Consider the following 22,787-nt stretch of genomic DNA (forward strand, 5'->3'; position numbering starts at 1 on the left):
ATTCATTTGCAGTAGCTAGAGGCCCTGGTCTGTCCATCCCCCCCAATAAATAAAATATTTTTTAAAAGACAAAAGAATTGTAAAACATAAAAGATAGCCAGGCAGAAGAAAGAAAGAAAGAAAGAGAGAGAGAGAGAGAGAGAGAGAGAGAGAGAGAGAGAGAAGAAAAGAAAAGAAAAGAAAAAAGAAAAGAAAAGAAAAGAAAAGAAAAGAAAAGAAAAGAAAAGAAAAGAAAAGAAAAGAAAAGAAAAGAAAAGAAAAGAACTGGTAGCATGAAAACCTAAGCACTAGCAGCCCTGACAAGCTAGGTTGGGCCACCTAACCTCCACAGGACAATTCAAGAGACAAATGGTGAAAAACAGAGAAAGGGGATTTACTCGATGTGGCAACATTGAGAAGAGGAACCAAGAGGGCCAGCAACACCACCCCCACTTCAGGTCCATCTTCCATATCTTGGTGATGTTTGTGTAGAGGCTAACTGGACAGTCCTAATCCATGTGTGGTCCCACCATTATCTCTGCTTCAGTCTCCCAAGTCTGACAAGCTGCGTGAAATCTCTTCCAGGGAGACAAAAATCGTCCTCTGGCTGACGCCACACTTCAACCTTTTCCTACTAGGAGATTCTAAGGGAATTCTGACTTCTTAAGGTCCATTTGTATCAGAAGTCTCATAGCCAGCTGGGCGTGGCAGTGCACACCTTTAATTCCTGCACTCAGGTAGGAGGATCACCATGAGTTCAGGACCAACCCAGTAAGTTCCAGGTCAGCTTGGGCTATATAAGATGTTGATCCTGGGCTGGAGAGATGGCTTAGCGATTAGATGCATGCCTGTGAAACCTAAGGACCCTGGTTCAAGGCTCAATTCCCCAAGGCCCATGTAAGCCAGATGCACAAGGGGGCGCACACACATCTGGAATTCGTTTCCAGTGGCTGGAAGCCCTGGCATGCCCACACTCTACCTGCTTATTTCTCTCTCTCTCAAGTAAAAAAATAAATACATTTAAAGAAAAAGAAGTTGATCCTATCTCAGGGATAGGGATATGGCTCAGCAATTAAAGGAATTTTTTTTTTCTTTTCCGAGGTTGGGTCTCGCTCTAGCTCAGGCTGACCTGGAATTCACTATGTAGTCCAAAGTGGCCTTGAACTCACGGCAATTCTACCCCTGCCTCCTGAGTACTGGAATTAAAGGCGTGCGCCACCATGCCCGGCTCAAAGACTGAAGGCTTGAGTTCAATTCCCCAGTACCCATATAAAGCCAGATGCAAAAAAACTTGCATGCATCTGGAGTTCATTTGCAATGACTGGATGCCCTGGCATATGCCCCCATTAATTCTCATTCTCTTTCTCTCTCTCTTTAAAATATTTTGTTTATTTGAGAGAGAAGAGGCAGATAGAAAGAATGGGCATACCAGGCCTTCCAGCCACTGGCATCTGGCTTATGTGAGTACTTGGGGAATCAATCTAGGTCCTTAGGCTTCACAAGCAAACACCTTAGCTGCTAAGCCATCTCTCCAGCCCCATCTCTCTTTCCTTTCTCCCTCCCTTGTAAATAATATATTTAATTTTTTATTGACAACTTTCATAATTATAGACAATAAACCATGGTATTTCCCTCCCCCTTCCCCTTCACAACTCCACTCTTCGTCATGTCCCTGTCACTCTTGCCTCTTTTCCTCCTATTATGATGGCTTGTGTAGGTAGTATCAGGAACTGTGAAATCATTGAGTATCCAGGCCACTTTGTACCTGAAGAGTGCATTGTAAGCAGTCCTACCCTTTCTTGGGCTCTTACATTTTTTCTATCACGTCTGCAATGGACCCTGAGCCTTGGAAGTTGTGACTGAGATGACAAAAATAATTTTTAACTAGTGTATATTAATTGTAAAAATAATGAGTTTTGAGCTGGGCATGGTGGTGCACGCCTTTAATCCCAGCACTTGGGAGGCAGAGGTAGGATCACCATGAGTTTGAGGCCACCCTGAGACTCCATAGTGAATCCCAGGTCAGCTTGGGCTAGAGTGAGACCCTACCTCAAAAAGAAAAAAAAAAAAAGTTTTAAAGTCAGGTGTGGCAGTGCATACCTATAATCTCAGCATTTGAGAGGCAGAGCTAGGGTGATCAATAGTTTGAGACCACCTCAGGCTACATGAGGCCCTGTCTCAGACCAACCAACCAAACAAATCGTTTCATAATGGCATTTTCATGTGTGTACATAGTGTTTTCATCATATCCCCCTCTGCTACTGGGGTTCTCTAGAGGAACAGAGCCAATCGAATGAACATATATATAACCATGATGATTTATTATATTTTTATTTATTTATTAGAGATAGAGTGACAGCGAGAGTGTGAGAATGGGCACGCCAGGATCTCTAGCCACTGCAAACAAGCTCCAGACACATGCGCCACCATGTGCATCTGGCTTATGTGGGACATGGGAGAGTCCAACCTGGGTCCTTTGGCTTCAAAGGCATGTGCCTTAACCGCTAAGCCATCTCTCCAGGCCCCACAAGGATTTATTAAGTTGGCTTACAGGATACTGTTTAGGTGGAACAGCCAGTAAAATGGCTATTGGTATGCTGTAGAGGCTCAGAACTAGGGAGATGATCAGTCTACAAGGCCAATTGCCTCAGCAGTCCCAAGCTGGTGCTGAAGGCCTAGAAGATTCTTGGCGAGCTGCTGGTCTTTTTTTTTTTTTTTAATTTTTATTTATTTATTTATTTATTGAGAGTGACAGACACAGAGAGAAAGACAGGTAGAGGGGGAGAGAGAGAATGGGCGCGCCAGGGCTTCCAGCCTCTGCAAACGAACTCCAGACGCGTGCGCCCCCTTGTGCATCTGGCTAACGTGGGACCTGGGGAACCAAGCCTCAAACCGGGGTCCTTAGGCTTCACAGGCAAGCGCTTAACCGCTAAGCCATCTCTCCAGCCCAAGCTGGTGGTCTTCAATCCACATTGGAAGGCCAAAGAAACTGGGTTCAGAGGTCAGGGAAGGATGGTGGTGAAAGAGTCGATGCACTCGGCAGCAAGGGACAAAGGCAGGCAGGCCTTTGCCACGGACATCTCCACTCGGAAGGGTCTTCCTCTCAGTTAACCATTCCAGAAAATATCCTCACAAACTAGCCTAGAGGTGTCTCTTAGTTGATTCCTGTTCTAATCAAGTTGATAGTCAAGGTTAACCGTCACATCTGCCATTGTCGTCTTGTCCTCCTTCCCACTGGTCCCGTTCCTCCTCCCAAATAGACCCCTTTCTACTTTCTTTTTTCCCCTTCTACTTTCTATTTATTATTTAAATATTTTTTAAAGATCCTATTTCAAAAACAAGTATATTAAGAAAAAATTCTAAAATCAGATTTTGTTAGACAAAGAAACTCTGCCACATGGGAAAAAAAGCACCAAACCAAACCAATTTCACCACCTGTTCTGTGTCTCTCCTCCCTAACAGAGCCCCACTTTGAGCAGGTAAACCCACTATCATCCATTAGAGATGCTGACCCCTTATTCCAGCCTCAGGAGAAAGGTTAATCCTTATGCTCTGGATATGATCCCAATAGGCTTGTGTGTTGAGGCCCAGTCTCCAGTGGGTGTCACTATTGAGAGGCAATTCAAGTCTTCTACTGATGGTCACAACTTGATGGCTATCACGGGTTTAAGTCTGAAATGTTTCCCAAAGGCTCATGTTTTAAGTGTCTGTTCCCCAGCTGGTGGCTCCATTTGGGGGGCCTTGGAATATTTAGTAAATGAGCTGTGGAAGGATGTCACTAGAGGTGGGTCTTTGAAGATTTTAGCTCAGCCCCTAGTTCTGGTCTCACTGCTTGCTCTCTGGCCTGTGATTGTGTGCACGGCCTCTGGCATCCGCACCTGCTGCCATGGGCGGAGGCTGAGACTCTCTGTCAAGCCTTCCCTGGCATGGTGAAGTGAAACCCCTCTGAAACCATGAGCCAAAACTGCTCTTGAGTTGTTTCTGTCAAAGATTGGTCACAAAGTCATGGATGTAGTTAATACCATAGCATTACTGGGAGGGGATGAGAGGTGGTGCACGTCTTTAATCCCAGCACTGGGGAGGCGGAAGTAGGAGGATCACCGTGAGTTAGAGGCCACCCTGAGACTACATAGTGAATTCCAGGTCAGCCTGGGCTACAGTGAAAACCTACCTTGAAAAAACAAAAAAGAAAAAAAAAACTTTTATTTGCAAGCAGAGAGGGAGAGAATGGGCATACCAGGGCCTCAAACTAATACAGATAAACTCCAGACGTATGCACTGCCTTGTGCATCTGGTTTACATGGGTACTGGGGCGTCAAACCAGGGTCATTAGACTTTGCAGACAAGTGCTTAACCACTAAGCCCTCTCCTACCTCAGCTTTCTAAGGCTCGTTTTCATCAAGATGCAGAAAATGGATAACTAGACAGGGAAATGGGAAGATGAAACATAATACCACTAATTTATTTAGGTATGCTAAAATGCAACATTTGAGCCTGGCATGGTGGCGCACGTCTTTAATCCCAGCACTTGGGAGGCAGAGGTAGGAGGATCTCTGTGGGTTCAAGATCGCCCTGTGACTACATAGTGAATTCCAGGTTGGCCTGAGCTAGAGTGAGACCTTACCTCGAAAACCAAAAGTAAAATAAAAATAAAATGCAACATTTGCCTGTTCCTTGCTGAATCTACATGGGTGGGGATTCCAAGCCATGGCAGGCTGAGCCAGGTCAAGGATGGGTGAAGTGGCAGAGCCTGAGAGCTGCATGGCAGAGGTGGTGGGAGGGTGGAGGGGCTAGAAAATGAGGAGAGCCAGGCCAAGTCTGACATCAGAACAGGAAGCCCAGAAGCTGTTCAAACTGACTCAAACAGCACCACGTCGGGCTGCCGGATTGGAGGGCGCCAGTACATGCAGGGTTTCAGGCAGCGGGGGTCTCCCCTAAGGGACAGCTTTGGCCAGATAAGCCTATGGAAAACAGATAAGCCTATGGAAACAGTGTTGCAGCAGCCTAGCCAACTGACTAAATGTGTGGTAGACTGAACCCCAGAGAGAGACGAGGTCTGGGGTTGCTGAACAATATATTCCTGAGCCCCGAGGAGCAGCCAAGAAGGATGAAGGGCAGCCTGGTCTATACCAGAAGCTCATAACACCAGCACCACCTGTGGGCCCTGTGCAAACTTGCTCGAAATCCTCCCTGGAGGGGCGTTCTTTTCAGCATCAGGAAGAGCTGAGCATTTTTTCCAGTCTCCAGCTTGATTCTGAGTAGACAGAATAAAAGGCCAGCTGCCCAGGCTCAGCCCCCACTGCCTGGAACCTGGGATGAGCAACTGTGCAGTGGGTAATCTAGAAAACTGATAGGAGTGGGACATGATGGGCCATGCCTGAAATACCAGCACTTGGAAAGACAGAAGTGGGAAGAGCACAAGTTTGAGGCCAGCCTGGAGTGCATAGCTCGACCACCTCAAAACAACAAGAGATGGTTCAGCACTTAAGGGTACATCCTATACAAGTATGAAGGTCTTAAAAACTGCTTGAGTTTGACCCTCAGGAACCACATAAACATCTGGGTGTGACCACACATCTATAACTCTAGACTTATGGGAGCAGAGACCAGAAGGCAAGTTCCAGAGCAAGAGACGTGTATCAAGAAAGAATGGAGGGGCTGGGCGTGGTGGTGCATGTGTTTAATCCCAGCACTCAGGAAGGCAGAGATAGGAGGATCACCGTGAGTTCAAGGCCACCCTGAGACTACATAGTGAATTCCAGGTCGGCCTGGGTGAGAGTGAAACCTGGCCTGGGGCGGGGGGCAGGGGGTGAATGAATGAATGGTAGAATATTTAAGCCAGGCCTGCCATGGTGGTGCATGCCTTTACTCCCAGCACTAGGGAAGCAGAGGTAGGAGACAAGGTCTCACATAACGAAGGTTAGCCTTGAACTTGCTATGTAGCTGAGGAAGAGGTTGGACTCCTATCCTTTTGCTTCCACTCCTAAGTGCTGAGGTTACAGGTATGGGCCACCATGTTGTTGTTTGATGTTTTAAGACAGGGTCTTGCAATCAATGTCTGCCCCAACACACAGAAACAGGGAAGAACTAGCTCATTTCCTTTCTCAGTCACCAGCACTGACCTCTCCCCCCACGTCAGGCTAACTGCTAGACAGCCGGAAGGCAGGCGTTTAGGTGTTAGATCACAAATCTATGCCACAGGATGGTGGAAGAAGCACCAGCCAAGCTGGCAAGTGGGGAGTGTGGATCCAGGAAGCCTGGAGGAGAAGGAAATCTACAGCTAAGGGTCTTTCTCTTTTTGGTAGTCAGAAGAGAACTCTGGTTTTTTGCTTGCTTGTTTTTGATTTTTCGAGGTAGGGTCTCACTCTAGCCCAGGCTGACCTGGAATTCACTATGGAGTCTCAGGGTAGCATGGAACTCAGGGTAACCCTCCTACCTCTGCCTCCCAAGAGCTGGGATTAAAGGCGTGCACCACCATGGCTGGCTATTTTGAACATCTGTAAAAAAAGTTATTTATTTGAGAAAAAGGGGGGCACAGATAGAGAGAATGGGCATGCCATGGCCTCCAGCCACTGTAAAGGAACTCCAGATGCATGTGCCTCCTGGTTGCTTTGGCTTTGCAGGCAAGTCCCCTAACCGCTGAGACATCTCTCCAGTCCCTATTTTGAACATCTTAATAGCAGCAGGCAACCATTAAATTTTAAGTGAAAAGTAAGAGACTAGCTGGGCATAGCAGCAACATGCCTATAATCTCAGCAGTCAGGAGGCTAAGGCAGGATCGAGTTCAAGGCCAACTTGGGCAAGGTATAGAGACCATCTCAAAACTTTAAAAATACATACATACAGGGCCAGGCATGATGATGCACACCTTTAATCCCAGTACTTGGGAGGCCAAGGTAGAAGGGTCACTGTGAGTTTGAGGACACCTTGACACTACAGAGTGAATTACAGGTCAGCCTGGGCTAGAATGAGACCCTACCTAAAAACAAAACAAAACAAAATACATGCATACATTGGGCTGGGGATGTAGCTCAGTGGGAGAACAGCTGCCTAGCATAAGCACAAGTCTCTGCATGTAATTTTTAGCACCTTCCTGCCATCCACCTCCAAAATAAATTGGATTGAGTTATAGCTCTGTGGTAAAGTGCTTGTCTAACCTAGCAGGTATAAGCCCTGGCCTGGTTTCCATCTCAGCACCTCACACAAAAACAAGACATTAGGAGCTAGAGAGACGGCTTAGTGGTTAAAGCCTTTGCCTGGGTTTGATTCTCCAGGACCCACATGTGCAAGGTGGTGCACACATCTGTGCTCATTTGCAGTGGCTAGAGGCCCTGGCACACCCACTCTCATTTTGTTTTTCTCTTTCTCATACAAATTCAAATGTTAAAAATAAGACATTAGGGGAAAACTAGCAAAATAAAATTTAGTTACTACTATACATCCATCCAACAAACAATCATTCCATAGTAAGGTTAGGTACTATAACATCGATGAACCTTGGAAACTGCCTGGTGGAAGGACCCAGAAACAAAGGACCACACATTGTATGATCTTACTTGTCTGCAATGCTCAGAAGAGACAAAACTAGAAACAGGAAGTAGGTAAGGGTTCCCAAGGCCTGGAGGGTGAGGGTGACAAAAAGGGTGAGAGTGTGCTTTTACACATTCTAAAATTAAATTGTGGTGAGTTACACAATCCTGTAACAATACTAAAAGCCACTGAATTATGTTCCTTAAATGGGTAAAATATATCTCAAAAGAGGTATTAAAAAAAAATACCAATGTTGCTGGGCGTGTTGGCACATGCCTTTAATCCCAGCAGGCAGAGGTAGGAGGATCGCCATGAGTTTGAGGCCACCCTGAGACTCCATAGTGAATTCCAGGTGAGCCTGAGCAAGAGTGAGACCCTGCCAGGTGTGGTGGTGCACGCCTTTAATCCCAGCTGGGTGTGTAGTGGGGTGTGGTGGCATAGGCCTTTAATCCCAGGCAAGAGGTAGGAGGATCACAGTGAGTTCAAGGCCACCCTGAGACTACAGAGTGAATTCCAGGTCAGCCTGGACCTGGCCGGGGGGGGGGGGGGGGGGGGGGGGGGAGTGAGACCTTGCCTCAGGAAAAAATAAAAATTTAAAAGATATACCAATGTTGGGCAGGGGAGATGGCTCAGTGGTTAAAGGTGCTTGCTTGCAAAACTTGCTAACCAATGTTCAATTCCTCAGCATCCATCTAAAGCTCATGGGCCACTCCTTTGAAGTGGTAAGAGATAGATATCACAAAGGTGGGACACAGGCAAATTCTCTGACCTGTGCATGCCATGATGCATGCATACCCGCAAATACACAAAACTTTTTTTTTTGGTTTTCTGAGGTAGGGTCTCACTCTTCTCAGGGTGGCCTCAAACTTACGATGACCTTCCTACCTCTGCCTCCCGAGTACATGCTGGGGTTAAAGGTGTCTGCCACCACACCCGGCTTAAGGCTTTTTTTTTTCAAGGTAGTGTCTTGCTCTAGCCCAGGCTGAACTGGAATTCACTATGCAGTCTCAGGGTGACCTTGAACTCATGACAATCCTCCTTTGTGTGGTGCTTTGATTCAGGTGCTCCCATAAACTTAGGTATGCTGAATGCTAGGACCTCAGCTGATGACAGTTGGGAATTAATACCTCCTGGAGGCAGTGTATTGTTGGGGGCAGGGTATTATAGCCAGTGTCCACTTGCCAGTGTTTGGCACTCTCCTATTGCTATTGTTCATCTTATGTTGGCCAGGGGGTGATGTCCACCCTCTGCTCATGCTATCGTTTTTCCCTGCCATCATGGAGCTTCCCTGTGAGTCTGTAAGCCAAAATGAATTGCCCAGAATTTTTTGTTTTTTGTTTTGTTTTTTCGAGGTAAGGTCTCACTCTGGCCATGGCTGACCTGGAATTCACTAATTCACTATGTTGTCTCAAGGTGGCCTCAAACTCACGGCAATACTCCTACCTCTGCCTCCCAAGTGCTGGGATTAAAGGCGTGTGCCACCACTTTTTAAAAAATAGCAGTATTGTGTTAGAGAGATGACTTAGTGGTTATAGCGCTTGCCCTCAAAGCCTAAGGACCCAGGTTCAATTCCCCAGAACCCAAATAAGCCAGCGGCACAAAGTGGTAATGTACTTACAGTTCATTTGCAGTGGCTGGAGGCCCTGGAATGCCCATTCTACTTGCCTCTTTCTCTCTCAAATAAATTTTTCGTGTATGTATGTGTTTCTTTTAAATAGCAAAGTTAGCCAGGCATGGCAGTGCATGCATTTAATCCCAACACTCCAGCATTTGGGATGTAGAGGTAGGAGAATAACCATGAATTTGAGGCCACTCTGAGACTACATAGTGGATTCCAGGCTATAGCAGGTCCCTACCTCAGGAAAGCAACAAAAGTAAAATAATAACCTAAGGGAAGTTGGGCATGGCTAAGAGCAGCACAGTGAGTTGAAGGCCACGCTGTGACTACATAGTGAATTCCGGGCCAGACTGAGCTAGAGCAAGACCCTACCTCGAAAAACCAAAAAAGAAAAAAAAAAAAACTAATGGTGGGGCTGGAGAGATGGTTTAGTGATTAAGGCATTTGCCTGCAAAGCCAAAGGATTCTGGTTCAATTCTCTAGAACCCACATTAGCCAGATGCACAAGGAGATGCATGCATCTGGAGTTCATTTGCAGTGGCTGGAGGCCCTGGCGCACCCATTCACTCTTTCTCTCTCTCAAATAAATAATAAAATATATTAAAAAAAAAAAACCTAAGGGAAACTAAATGAATTCTGACTACTAAAAAATTCCTATAAAGCTAGAAAGCTACTATAAAATATAAAAAGCTTACTAAAGTTGTGTGTGTGTATAATTCTACTCAGGAGACAGAGGCAGAAAGCTCTCTTGAGCCCAGGAATTCAAGGGCAGCTTGGATTACATAAATGGCTCTAGGTAGCCAGGTACGGTAGCTCACACCTTTAATCCCAGCACTTGAGAGGCAGAGGTAGAAGGATCACCATGAATTCAAGGCCACCCTGAGACTATATAGTGCGTTCCAGGCCAATCCGGGCTAGAGTGAAACCCTACCTCAAAAAAAAAAAAGAGAAAATCTATACAATGCTTTGAATAAGTTATATGGAAGCCTACCTTTTGGACAACAGTACATCCAGAAGCCATAGACTGTTATTAGAAAAATTTCAGTGCCAGGGATGAGATATCTTTCAGTGAGGTCCCTGACGTCCCCAAAACATTACAGGCCATTGTCAAGGCTCTTGGTTTCCTACCAGGAATAGATGGTATTGCTGAAGACTCCACATACTTGGACTGAAAGGTTACTGAGAGATCAACCTGGAGCTGAGCTGAAAACCTCCTACCTATAGACCGGCTGACAGAAAGCTGAAAAAAGCTATGCTGCATGCAGTTCAATGGGAGAAACAGAAATAACCAGTGAAGATGCTCAACAGTGGACACCACAAGCCTTATATTTATTTGGCCACCCAGGCCAAATGAGCCAACAGGCACAATAGTGGCACATCTGTTATGCCAGAAACCAACTGCTCTCTAATTGGACTCGAGGCCCGCTCCATGGCAGTGAATACATCCCTGATACTGAAAACCTACAATAGGGGTAGTCATAAGCCCTAGGGTTGTAACATCTGCTGTTGTCTGGCTAAGTATATATACTATGCTCACCAAACTGCCCAGTAAGCATTTCTCTTAATGTTCATACCTATATATTAATGGTACTTTCACTTTTGGTTACAGAGCTTCTCTTTTCAGATGGCAGTGACCTTGGGATGACTCAGAAGGCACCATGGTGCTGAGAAGTGACAGAGGAGTGCTCAGCACTGAAATATCTCTATCACACCTTCCAAGGCTCAGGATCCATGCAGAAGGGGTGGCAGAAAGAATGTAAGAGCCAAAGGAAGGGTAGGACTCTTTACAATGTGCTCCTCCAGACACAAAATGGCCTGGATATCCATGACCTCACAGAGCCTGACACTACCTACACAAGACCATCATAATAGGAGGAAAAGATCATGACACCAAAATAAGAGAGAGACTGACTGAAGGGGGAGAGGATATGATGGAGTGGAGTTTCAAAGGGGAAAATGGGGAAAGGAAGGGAATTACCATGGGATATTGTTTACAATTATGGAAGTTGTCAATAAAAAAATTAAAGAAAATCTAAAAATAATAATATAGATCACATTTCTGTATACATATTTGCTCTTTATAGAAACTATACACAACATGTGTGTATGTGCATATATATGTATATAATGTATATATTTAGAGGTCCTGGGAATTGAAACCAAAGCCTCATTGATACATACAAGTGCTTTGTCCCTGAGGCACACCTCCAACCCTAGGTATAATGGTAAAGTAATACTTTTTGCTGTTATAAATTCCCAAACTCAGTTGGGAGCAGTGGCACATACCTGTAATCCCAGTACTTGGAAGATGGAGGTAGGAGGATCAAGAGTTCAAGGTCAGCCTCAGTTACATATTGAGTTCAGACCAGGCTGGGGAACATGAGACCCTGTTTCAAGGAAACAAAAAAGAAAAAGGAAAAAAAAAAAAAAAAGGTGGGCCAGGCATGGTGGTGCACACCTTTAATCCCAGCACTTGGGAGGCCCAAGGTAGGAGGATCTCTGTAAATTCAAGGCCAGCCTGAGACTATATAGTAAATTCCAGGTCAATCTGGGCTAGAGCAAAACCTTATCTTAAAATAAATAAATAAAATAAAAAGGAAGGAAGGAAAAGAGGGAGAGAAAGAAATGGCAGAACCAGTTTCAGCAGCATTCAGAGGCCAGCCTAGGCTATCTAACCAGACAGTCTCTGAGCGAGAGAGAGACCTTCAAGTTCTGTATGTTGATTCATTTTTGTATGTTAATATGTGTACATGTGCATGCATGTGAGTGGGGAGACCAAAAGACACTTTGGGTGGTGTTAGGTACCATCTATTTGTTTAAAATTTATTATTTATTCACAAGGAGAGAGAGAATGGGTGCACCAGATCCTCTTGCCACTACAGATAACGACAGACACATGCACCATTTTGTGCATCTGGTCTTTCTTACATGCTTACTGAGGAATTGAACCAAGGCCGTCAGGCTTTGTACTGTATGCAAGCACCTTTAACCATCTCTCCAGTGGACATCTTTTTTGGTAACAAAGTCTATCATTGGCCTGAAGCCAATTAGACTAGACTATCTTGCCAGTGGGCCTGCCTCAGCCTCCTCAGTGTTGGAGTTACAAGCACATGTCACCACCTCTGGCTATGCTGTATGGATTCTGGGGACTGAACTCCATCTGCCTCTTTGTCTCTCTAATAAATATTTTAAAAATAAATAATAAAAAAATAAAATAAAAAGGACTATACGGGATAGAGAGAGCTCAGCGGCTAAGGTGCTTACCCTGCAAATCCTAAGGTCCTAGGTTCAATTCTCCAATACCTATGTAAATACAAAATGATGCACAAGGTGGCGCATGTGTCTGGAGCTAGTTTGCAGTGGCTGAGGTCTTGACTCTCTCTCTCTCTCTATATATATATATATCTGTCCTTTCTCTCTCAAATAAATAAATATTTAAAAAATGAAAACACTTCCAGTCGTAGGCACTAATGGGTTTAAGCAGTGGCCATAGAGAGTAGCTAGTGACTGCTGCCAGTCCTATAGGCACTAGTGCTTACTCACTTCCTACTGGGACTTTAGCAAATTACCATAATTGGAGGCTCAAACAACACAAATTTATTATCTGATAGTTCTAGAGGCCGTATATACAAATGGGTTCGACTGGGCTATCACGGTGCCAGAGGGCTACATTTGTGTGGATACTGTGGGGACAAATCTGTCTTCTGCCTCTTCCAGCTCTCTAGATCACCTATATCCTGTGGCATATGGTACTTTCTTATTTTCAGAGTCACCTATATAGTCTCCACCTCTCTTACTGGGAATCTTCAACTTGTTTCACTCATAAGGCCTTCTGCAATTACACTGAGCCCACCTCAGCTCTACAGTTCCCCTTTGTTATGTAAGTTAATAATCATAGGGTCTGGAATTCAGGATGCGTATCTCTTTGGGAACCATTATTCTGCCCACCCCAGGTTATCATCAATGAGATGAGCTCTGAAAGCTGGGAAGAAAAGATGAAATCAGATTTGGACAGGTCACATCTGAGGAGTCTGTAAGACACCAGGAGGAACTGCCATTGGTATTCATCCATTTGCCAAACACTACTAACTAAGCACTTCTGAACAATCAATGGAGCTATAAATATGAACACATTCATACTAAGACACCTATAAATACATCTTTTAATCAGTAACACCTTACAACTATAACTGGCAGGGTTCTTTTCGTTCTTAGTGACACATAAAGTCAAGCCTCTTACCACTAATGATTTCTTGGAGTCAAAGAATTTATGGTCTAGGCTGGTAGTAAAAAGGGTCTAATGAAGCCAGGCGTGGTGGTGCACGCCTTTAATCCCAGCACTGGGAGGCAGAGGTAGGAGGATCACCGCGAGTTCGAGGCCACCCTGACACTCCATAGTGAATTCCAGGTCAGCCTGGACCACAGTGAAACCCTACCTCGAAAAAACCTTTAAAAAAAAGGGGGTCTAATGATTAAAGAAGCTTGAAGCCTCATAAGACCATCAAGCACTCTCACCCAGGCTCCCCATCTTTGTGAGCTTCAAGCCTGGCACCTACAACCTGTAGCTCCCAAGGTAGCTCTCATGTGTCCTGGGGACCACTACCACTAATGGGACTCCACTAGAGCCACTCATGTGCTCAGCTCTGCTACTGCAGCAGGGTCTGAGAGGTGGCCCTCTCTCCAGATGAGGCCTCAGCCACAAGTCAGACCCAGGGGACCTCAGCTGGCTGCATATTGGAAAAACCTAGGGAACTTCTCCAGGAACCATCACCTGGGCCACAGGCCAACTTGCACCTGTCCTCAGAGATTTCACAGTTCCCCAGGAGATTCCAGTGGGCAGCCAAGGGGAAAAGTGGCAGAATCAATCTATGTTGGTACAGCAAAGTGGAGCATGCAGCAGTACTTGGTGAGGGTGAGGAGAGTTAGGTCCACGTCTCCTCCCGTGTCCCCTCCACCAGACTTGGTATTCTTGGAAAGGCACCAGCCCAGAGATCTACTTCAAGATACTAGCCCGGCACCAGATGCACACCAGATGCATGTAAGAGCCTGGGAAATGGAAGCTGCAGGGCCTCAAAGGATAAAGCAGAAAAGGCTTTGTGTCAAGGCAGGCAAGGAAAAGGAGCCCATTAGAACCGGGATGACTATGTTTGTGAGCTCCAGTGAGTCACTGACTCTCTGACTGCCTGGCCCAAACTTCACCTAAGGACTACAGGAACACAGGAGAAAGCAGATTAGAGAAGACTCTGGATACTCTTGGCCCAGCATCTCACTTCTGTGCTCTATCTAAAGTACTTGAGGGCAAGTGGGGGAGCTAGTGTATAAGTGACTTCCTGCTCACCCTCAACAGGATCCCAATTTCATGCAGTCCTTTCAATTCTAAAATCCTCACTTCTAGGTCTCTATCTCCTGAGGTTTTCAAGGACAGAGAATCTGAGATCCTAAAAGCCAAAGATTGAAGACCAGCTAAACAAGGCCCCGCAGAGAAGAGACTGGAGAAAAGAGAAAGAGAATTCTACATTGTGAATAGTCTGGGCAGGGAGGCCACAAGACACTGTCAGACCCTAGCTATGCCATTAAGGATGGTAAACAAAACTGAGATGGTCCAAGGTACACAGAAAAACACCCAAGGGAGAACTTCATGGGAGAAAACATTCGAGGACCCAGACAAGGCCAAAGATGCTATTGAGAGGCCGTAGTTTTTGGCCCTCAGCACAGCCAAGGTCCTGATACACACTCAAGGCTTTTATTGGAAAAGGGAAACTGACTGCAAAGTGGCCTCCAATATTTCCACTGCTTGAGGCAGCTGGGGCCTCCTCCACCGAGTCCAGGAAAGGGGCTACCAAATTGGGCCCTCAGCAGGCTCACGTGTAGAGGTCAAAATCAATGCGTTTGGAATTGTAGAACTGACCACCAGGGGGGTCCAGCTTCCGACAATAAACACCATCTGGGAAGTAGCCTTCACTCACCCAAGTCTGCAAGAAGAGAGGGCAGCAATGAGGAAGGTGGACAATAGTAGTGGATGGAGAAGAGAGCAGAAAGTGGCTTACCTGCATCTGGGCACTGGTAAAGGGCCCATAAAGCTCAGCATCCCCAGTGTTCTCCCACTTATATTCCCACATCACATCCACCAGACCATCTCCTGGTGACTCTGTTCCTAAAATAAGAGGCACAGCCATTTGAGTGACAAGGGCCCTGTCTCCTGCCCACAAATGCTCCTCCTTTGCCCTTCAAGCCTACCTTCTCTCGGGGTAGGGGTCCGGGTCTCCAGTTCTCCCTCTGTTACTTCCTCAGCAAACATGTCCAAGGAGGGTGGAGGTGTGGGGTCCTGAGATCCCTGGGTCCGGCATCCCAATCCCTTCAGCCGCATAGCCAATCGTTCCCTTGTTTCCTGGTATACACCAAGGTTGCCTCGAGCCACCATTTGGTCAGCCAACCCAGAAAGTCGGTCCAGGCGCTGGGGAGAACTGGGCCTCCCAGTGCCCTTGCTGCCCCCTTTCCCTCCTCCTCGGGCCCCTAGACGCCTAAGTGCTCCAGCTACTGTCTCTCTGGGCAACAGTAGCTCCAAAAGTCCCTCCAGGAGGGCTTGGGCACTCATTGGTGTCTGGCCAACACTATCTTCCTCCTCTGAGTCTGAGGCCTGGTGCTTATCTGGTGGCCGCTCCTTGATTTTCACCTATAAGGAAAAGGTGAAAATTATTTCCTATAAACTCCCACCAGAGCCCAGGCCCAGCACCTGCCATTCCCAGGTGTCAGCCCTGCCAGCCCCCGAGCCATACCCAATCAATGTTGTCTAGCCAGCTGTCACGGATCTTGGAGTCCTGGTTTAGGAAGTAGTTGCCATCAGCATCAAAGTGGCCTTCTTCCATCTCTTCTTGCAGGTTGAAGGGTGTGATCCGCACACCGCCCTCACTAGGGAGAGTGGCTGCTTCCTGACCTGCACCAAAGACATGGATGCCCCATGCTAGGCATGTCCAACAGTGGCAGGTACTCCTGCTCTCCTCTACACCCCCCACTTGTTCCTCCAACAGTCAATGCTTGGGGAACAGCTCAGCTCACCTTCTACATCCTCCGAGGCGAGGATGTCATATTTTCTGGATCCATCATCATCATCTTCCTCATCACTATCTAAAGAGTGTTTGCCTTTGAAGCGACTCCCAGGACCCCCTGCCCCAGCCAAAGGATCCACCAGCTGTAAGAAGAAACCAGGAAGTGAGAAAATCGAATTACCAGCTAGCTCCCAAAATACTCCAGGATGTGCACCCAACCTAGGAACCTGACAAGCCCCTTCCTCAGAGAACTGGGAAAAACTAATCCTTTCTAAACTAGATTGTGGCTTGGGCCTTTAATCCCATTATTTGGGAGGCCAAGGTAGGAGGATCCCATGAGTTCCAAGGCCAGCTTGGGCAAGAGACTCTGCCTCAAATAAAAAAGGGTAGCTGGAGAGATGGCTCAGCTATTAAAGGCACTTGCACCAGGAGTGGTGGCACATGGCTTTAACCCCAGCACTCAGGAGGCTGGGGTGGAAGCACTGCCATGAGTACAAGGCCAGACTGGGCTACAGTGAGACCCTACCTCAAAAAATAAAATGAAAATTTAAAAATAAGGCACTTGGGGGAAGGGAGGGCATTACCACAGGACATTTTTTATACTTATGGAAGTTGTTAATTTAAAAAAATGAAAAAAAATAAGACCCTTGCTTGCAAAGCCTGACTGCCCAGGTTTGATTCTCCAATGCCTTCATAAAGCCAGGTGCATAAAGTGGCACATGCATCTAGTATTCAGTTTGTTTTCAGTAACAGGAGGCTCTGGCCAGCCCATTCTCTTTCAAAAAAAGGAAAAAAAGCTAGAATGCTGGGCATGGTGGCACATGTCAATAATCCCAGCACTTGAGAGGCAGAGGTAGGAGGGTCACCACGAGTTCGAGGCCACCCTGAGACTACATACTGAATTCCAGATCAGCCTGGTCTAGAGGGAAGGCCCTACCTCGGGGGGGGGGGGGAGCTGGGGCCATCCGTTTCTACGGATGGCTTAGTGGCTAAGGTACTTGCCTGTGAAGACTAAGAACCCAGGTTCAATTCCCCACAACCCACATAAGCCAGATGCACAAGATGGCACATGCATTTGGAGCTTGTTTGCAGTGGCTAAGGGCCCTGACCTGCACATTCTCTTTGTGTGTCTTTCTCTCTCCAATACGTAAATAAAATAAAAATAAAACCAAAAAATAAAATAAAATAGCTGCCGCTGGGAAAATAAGCCAGAGGTAAAAGGTACTTGTTTGCAAAGCCACTGGCTCTGGTTCAGTCCGCAAGCCACTCAAATAGCCGAACATAAAACATCGCTAAGTGTCTGTGTTTGTAGTGACAAGGAGCCCTGGGCGCCCATAAACATAAACGTGTGCGTGCACGCAAATAAATAAGTGAACTTTTGAAAACAATTTAACCCTTTTCTTTCTACTCCCTACCCCCACCTAGCTCTTCAACCTCTTCTTCCCTTCAGTGTTGCGCAGAGTTCGTTCATGAATCTAGCTACCTCACCTTCTTCTTGGGGACAATGATTTCATCTTCATCATCCTCATCTGCTACACCTTGGAAGGTCACTTTCCTCTTTGGCATGACTGGCAGAGGGGCGTTTCCTTAAGCTGGGCCTCGGGAAAAGAAGCAGAACAAGGGAACTAAGGAGACTGCCTTCCAGAGCGCCCCAGAAACCACAAACCTTTTTCCTCACAAATGCCATGTCCCGTCAGTGAAGCGAGGGGCAGGCAGGACGCAGTGAGGCTTGGGGACACAGTGTGGATGCGCGAGGGATGCCCGCCCGTAGTGGACCTGACGGGCACGCCTACCCTTCCCTCCAGTCGTCAGCCTCGTAGGGATCCGGAGCGACGGGACTCCGCGGGCTGACACTCGTTCTCCCGCCCCGGGTGTTCTCGGAGCGCGAGCGGACCCAGCACCCGGCCCCTAGCCGCCCCGCTCCTCCCCGTGCTCCCAATTCTACGTGGTGACCCCAGTTATGCCGGACCGTGCGGACAAATTAGAGACGCAGCAGAGCCCAGGTACGCGCAGTCCCGTCAGCCCACGCTCACCGGGGAACCCAGACTCAGGCGGGAGAAGAAAAGATGCTTGCGCCAGGGCCACATCCGGGGCATCGCCGCCACCACCCGGAAGAGGTCTGCGGAAAGCGCCAGGAGAGACCGGAACTGGCTTCACTCCGATCAGAGAACTAACTTCTAGAGTGGGCGGAAGTATGGGCAGGCGAAGGCAGGCTCCCCTGCCGGAAGTGACGTGCTCGGCTGGGGCCGCCTCGACTAGTAAAGGTGTACGGGCACACGTGTCCCACCGTGGGGAGCTGTGAACCTTCACAAGATCATAAGCTTCAAACATCCAGGAGGATGGGGAGGCCCCGTCGCGGCCGTCGTGTCGCCAATGGGGCAGACCCTGTAGCCCCGTAGTTTGAGGCCCCTAAACCGTCACCGACCTACGCCGTCGTGGGGGTCGCCAAAGCCGCCTTTAGCGATCCCGCCCGGGCCCCTCAGTCTACACTTTGCAAGCTAACAATCTGCTAGACTTCTGGCACGAGTATCCGGCTTCCACAGCACCTGTGCAGGCAACTGAAGTGACAATTTCTGTCCTGTCCAATCTGATGTGAATGTGTGCAAGCCCATCACTGTAGGATGTTCAAATACGATTTGCAAGACCTCCTGAGAGCTGGGAGTAAAGATGTGAACCACCATGACTAGCAGGTGTAGCTAGTTTTGAGCTGGAGAGATGGCTTAGCAGTTAAGGGCGCTTGCCTGCGAAGCTTAAGGACCCAGTTTCAATTCTCCAGGTCCCAAGTAAGCCAGATAGATGCCCATGGTGGCACATGGGTCTGGAGTTCATTTGCAGGCCATTCTCACTCTCTCCTGCTTCCTCTCTCCATCTCTAATAAAAAAGAACAGAACTGAAGTCATAGCACCAGAACCCTCAGCAAGTATCTGCTGGTCTACCAGCCACTGTCCATCTCAAGGATGGCAGTTTCTAGAGCCAGGTAAAATAGACCACCATTTTGACTTCCTTATTGGCTATCAGGACTTGAGGGTGCTAATTTCTAGGGCTAGATAAAAATCCTGAGACTCAACCCAATTTTATCTGTACATACACACCTTGACATAGTTAAAAATAAGTCAGTTTCTGCTAATCATAGTGCTTTAGAGATTTAGAAGACATTCCTCGTTTTATTCTCAATCATCAGTGAGAGGCAGCACAGTTATAATGTACAAGCTAGAAAAATAAGAGACACAAGATTACACCAGGAGCCTGGACTACAGCAAGACCCTACCTTGAAAAAAAAAAGATTACACAGGGACCAAGTCAAGGAAAGGCAAGCTTCTGAGGGTTAGGGGAATGTAAATAAAGAACTTTGAGGGGTTGGAAAGATGGTTAGCAGTCAAGACACTCACCTGCATAGCGTAAGGACCCATGTTCAATTCCCCAGTCAGATGTGAGTCAGATGCATAAAGTGGCACATGTGTCTGAAGTTCATTTGCAGTGGCTACAGGCCCTGGTGTGCCCATTCTCTCTGCCTCTCTTTAACAAATAAATATTAAAATATACTTTTGTTTGTTTTTTTCAAAGTAGGGTCTCACCCTAGTCCAGGCTGACCTTGAACTCACTATGTAGTCTCAGGGTGGCCTCAAATTCACGCCAATCCACCTACCTCTGCCTCACAAGTGCTGGTATTAAAGGCGTGTACCACTATGCCCGGCTTAAAAGATACTTTTTAAACTTTTATTTATTCATTTGAGAGATAGAAAGAGACAGAGAGAGAGAGAGAGAGAGAATATGGCTGCGCCAGAGCCTCCAGTCACTGCAAACGAACTCCAGACACGTGCCATCTTGTGCATCTGGTTTACGTGAGTGCTGGGGAATCAAACTGAGGTCCTTTGGCTTTGCAGGCAACTGCTTTAACTGCTAAGCCATCTCTCCAGCCCTATTTTATTTATGGGAAAGAGGAGAGAATGGGTGTACCTGGGCCTTCAGCTGCTGCAAAAGAACTCCATATGCATGCCCTACCTTGTGCATCTTGCTTACGTGGGTACTGGGGAATTGAACCTGGGTCTGTTGGCTTCACAAGCAAGCGCCTTAACCACTAAGCTATCACTCCAGCCCATTTATTAAAATATATTTAAAAGAACTGTGTATATGTGTGCATGCTTATGTGCCATGAAGGGCATGTGGAGTTCAGAACATTCTAGAGTTTGTCCTCACCTTCTACCTCCTTTGAGGCAGTTTCACTTCTTGCTGTTGCTTTACTCAAGAAAATTCTGTCTCAACCTTTCATCTGACTGTCAGCATGTAGAGATTATAGAAACCCACTGTGGCTTTTTAAAAAAGATTTTTTTAACGTGTTGTCTGAGGATTAAACTCAGTATTCAGGCCTGAACAAATGCTTTATCCATTGAGCCATTTCCCCATTCCCTTGATTTTTTTTTTATATATTTCTATTTATTTGCAAACAGAGGGAGAGAAAGAATGGGCATACCAGGGCCTTTAGCCACTGCTAATGAACTCCAAATGATTATGTCACATTATGTATCTGGCCTCATGTGGTTACTGGGGAATCAAACACAGGTTGTTAGACTTTGCAGGCAAGCACCTTAACTACTTAGCCATCCCTCCAGCCCTCCCTTGATTTTTGTTGTTTTTCAAGGTAGGATCTCACTTTAGCCCAGCCTAGCTTGGAATTAACTATGTAGTCTCAGGATGGTCTCAAACTCATGGCAATCCTCCTACCTTTGCCTCTGAGTGCTGAGATTAAAGGCATGTGCTACCACGCTGGGGTCCCTCCCTTGATTTTGAAAAATATTTTATATTTTACTTATTTATTAGACAGACAGAGAGAGAGAATAGGCACACCAGGGCCACTAGCCACTGCAAACAAACTCCAGAAGCATATCCCCCTTGTGCATCTGGCTAACGTGGGTCCTGGGGAATTGAGCCTCAAACCGGGGTCCTTAGGCTTCACAGGCAAGTGCTTAACTGCTAAGTCATCTCTCCAGCCCTTTTCTTTTCTTTTCTTTTCTTTTCTTTTCTTTTCTTTTCTTTTCTTTTCTTTTTTTATCAGGCCTGCAAGTTTAGCAAGTAACCACCTTTAATGACTGAGCAATCTCCAGCCATTACTTTTCTTTTAAATCGGTTTTTCGAAAAAAAAAAAAAAAAACAAACCTGACTTCGATTTTCATATTTCTTATGTCTTCCAAGTGTTAAAAAAAAAAAAAAAAAAAAAAAGCTGGACATGGTGGTGCACGTCTTTAATCCCACCACTAGGGAGGCAGAGGTAGGAAGATCGCTATGAGTTCAAGGCTACCCTGAGACTATATAGTGATTTCCAGGTCAGCCTGAGCTAGAGTAAGACTACCTCAAAAAAACTCAAAAAGGAAGAAAGAAAGAAAGAAAGAAAGAGACAGCGAGAGAAAGAGAAAGAAAGGGGAAAGAAAGATGAAAATTGGGCTGGTGAAATGGCTTAGCAGTTAAGCCATTTCCCTGCAAAGCCTAAGGACCCTGGTTCGGTTCCCCAGGACCCATGTAAACCAGATGCACAAGGGGTGTATGGATTTGGAGTTCATTTACAGTGGCCAAAGGCCCTGGTGTACCCATTCTCTCTTTCTTTCTATTTGCCTCTTTCTCTCAAATAAATAAATATATTTTTTTAAACTAAGAAAAAAGAAATATGAAAATCAACAAAAGATAATTATTTTATGGTTAGTCCTATGTGCTGTTTAAAATGATCTGGCTGAGGGCTGAAGTGATGGCTTAGTGGTTAAAATGTTTGCCTGCAAAGCCAAAGGACCACAGTTCAATTCTCTAGGACCCACAATAAGCCACATGCAAAGTGGTGCATGCATATGGAGTTTGTTTGCAGAGGCTAGAGACCCTGGTGCAACCATTCTCTCATTTTCTCTCTCTCTCTGTCTCAAATAAACAAATACAAATAAAATATTTAAGCTGGGCATAGTGGCACACACCTTTAATCCCAGCACTTGGGAGGCAGTGGTAGTCAAGTCACCTTGAGTTCAAGGCCACCCTGAGACTACATAGTGAACTCCAGGTCAGCCTGTGCTAGAGTGAGACCTTAATTCAAAAAACAAAACTAAAATTTAAAAATAAATAAATAGGTCTGGAGAGATGGCTTAGAAGTTAAGCACTTTCCTGTGAAGCCTAACAACCCTGGTTCGAGGCTCGTTTCCCCAGGACCCACGTTAGCCAGATGCATAAGGGGGCGCACACATCTGGAGTTCCTTTGCAGTGGCTGGAGGCCCTGGTGTGCCCATTCTCTCTCTCTCCATCTGCCTCCTTCTCTTTGTGTCACTTTCAAATAAATAAATAAAAATTTAAAAAATTAAAATATATACTTAAAAAATAAATAAAATGATCTGGCTAGGCATGGTGGTACATGCCTTTAGTTCCAGTACTTGGGAGGGTCGCTGTGAGTTCAAGGCCAACCTGCAACTACATAGTGAATTCCAGGTCAGCCAGAGCTAGAGTGAGACTCTACCTCAAAAAAAAAAAAAAAAAAAAAAACAAAAAGAAAGAAAGAAAAAGAAAAGAAAAAGATAGTGAATTTCTTTGTAACTTGTGAGTTGGAAAAGCTTTTTTTGAACAAACTTTATTTATTTTTGCAAGAA

The 22,787-nt window shown here is 46.2% G+C and overlaps 1 protein-coding gene across 3 annotated transcripts; it reads right to left on the reverse strand.

Moving 5' to 3' along the window:
* Nucleotides 1–14,762: 14,762 nt before the first annotated feature.
* Nucleotides 14,763–18,337, reverse strand: Cd2bp2 (CD2 cytoplasmic tail binding protein 2). 3 transcript variants are annotated; one of them, XM_004671076.2, is made up of 7 exons: nt 18,207–18,337; nt 17,662–17,771; nt 16,184–16,316; nt 15,904–16,061; nt 15,365–15,800; nt 15,175–15,281; nt 14,763–15,099 (listed from the first exon to the last, which is right to left on the reverse strand). In XM_004671076.2, the coding sequence occupies exons 2-7, from the start codon at nt 17,737–17,739 to the stop codon at nt 14,989–14,991; spliced, it is 1,023 nt and encodes a 340-aa protein (XP_004671133.1). In that variant the 5' UTR covers nt 17,740–17,771; nt 18,207–18,337; the 3' UTR covers nt 14,763–14,988. The 3 variants fall into 3 exon arrangements, with proteins under 3 accessions (XP_004671133.1, XP_044987502.1, XP_044987500.1); XM_045131567.1 differs by having other exon boundaries at nt 17,662–17,765; nt 18,207–18,225; XM_045131565.1 differs by lacking the exon at nt 18,207–18,337 and adding an exon at nt 17,967–18,104.
* Nucleotides 18,338–22,787: the final 4,450 nt, after the last annotated feature.

This window comes from Jaculus jaculus, chromosome 12, assembly GCF_020740685.1.
Source record: "Jaculus jaculus isolate mJacJac1 chromosome 12, mJacJac1.mat.Y.cur, whole genome shotgun sequence".
NCBI classification, from domain to species: Eukaryota; Metazoa; Chordata; class Mammalia; order Rodentia; family Dipodidae; genus Jaculus; species Jaculus jaculus.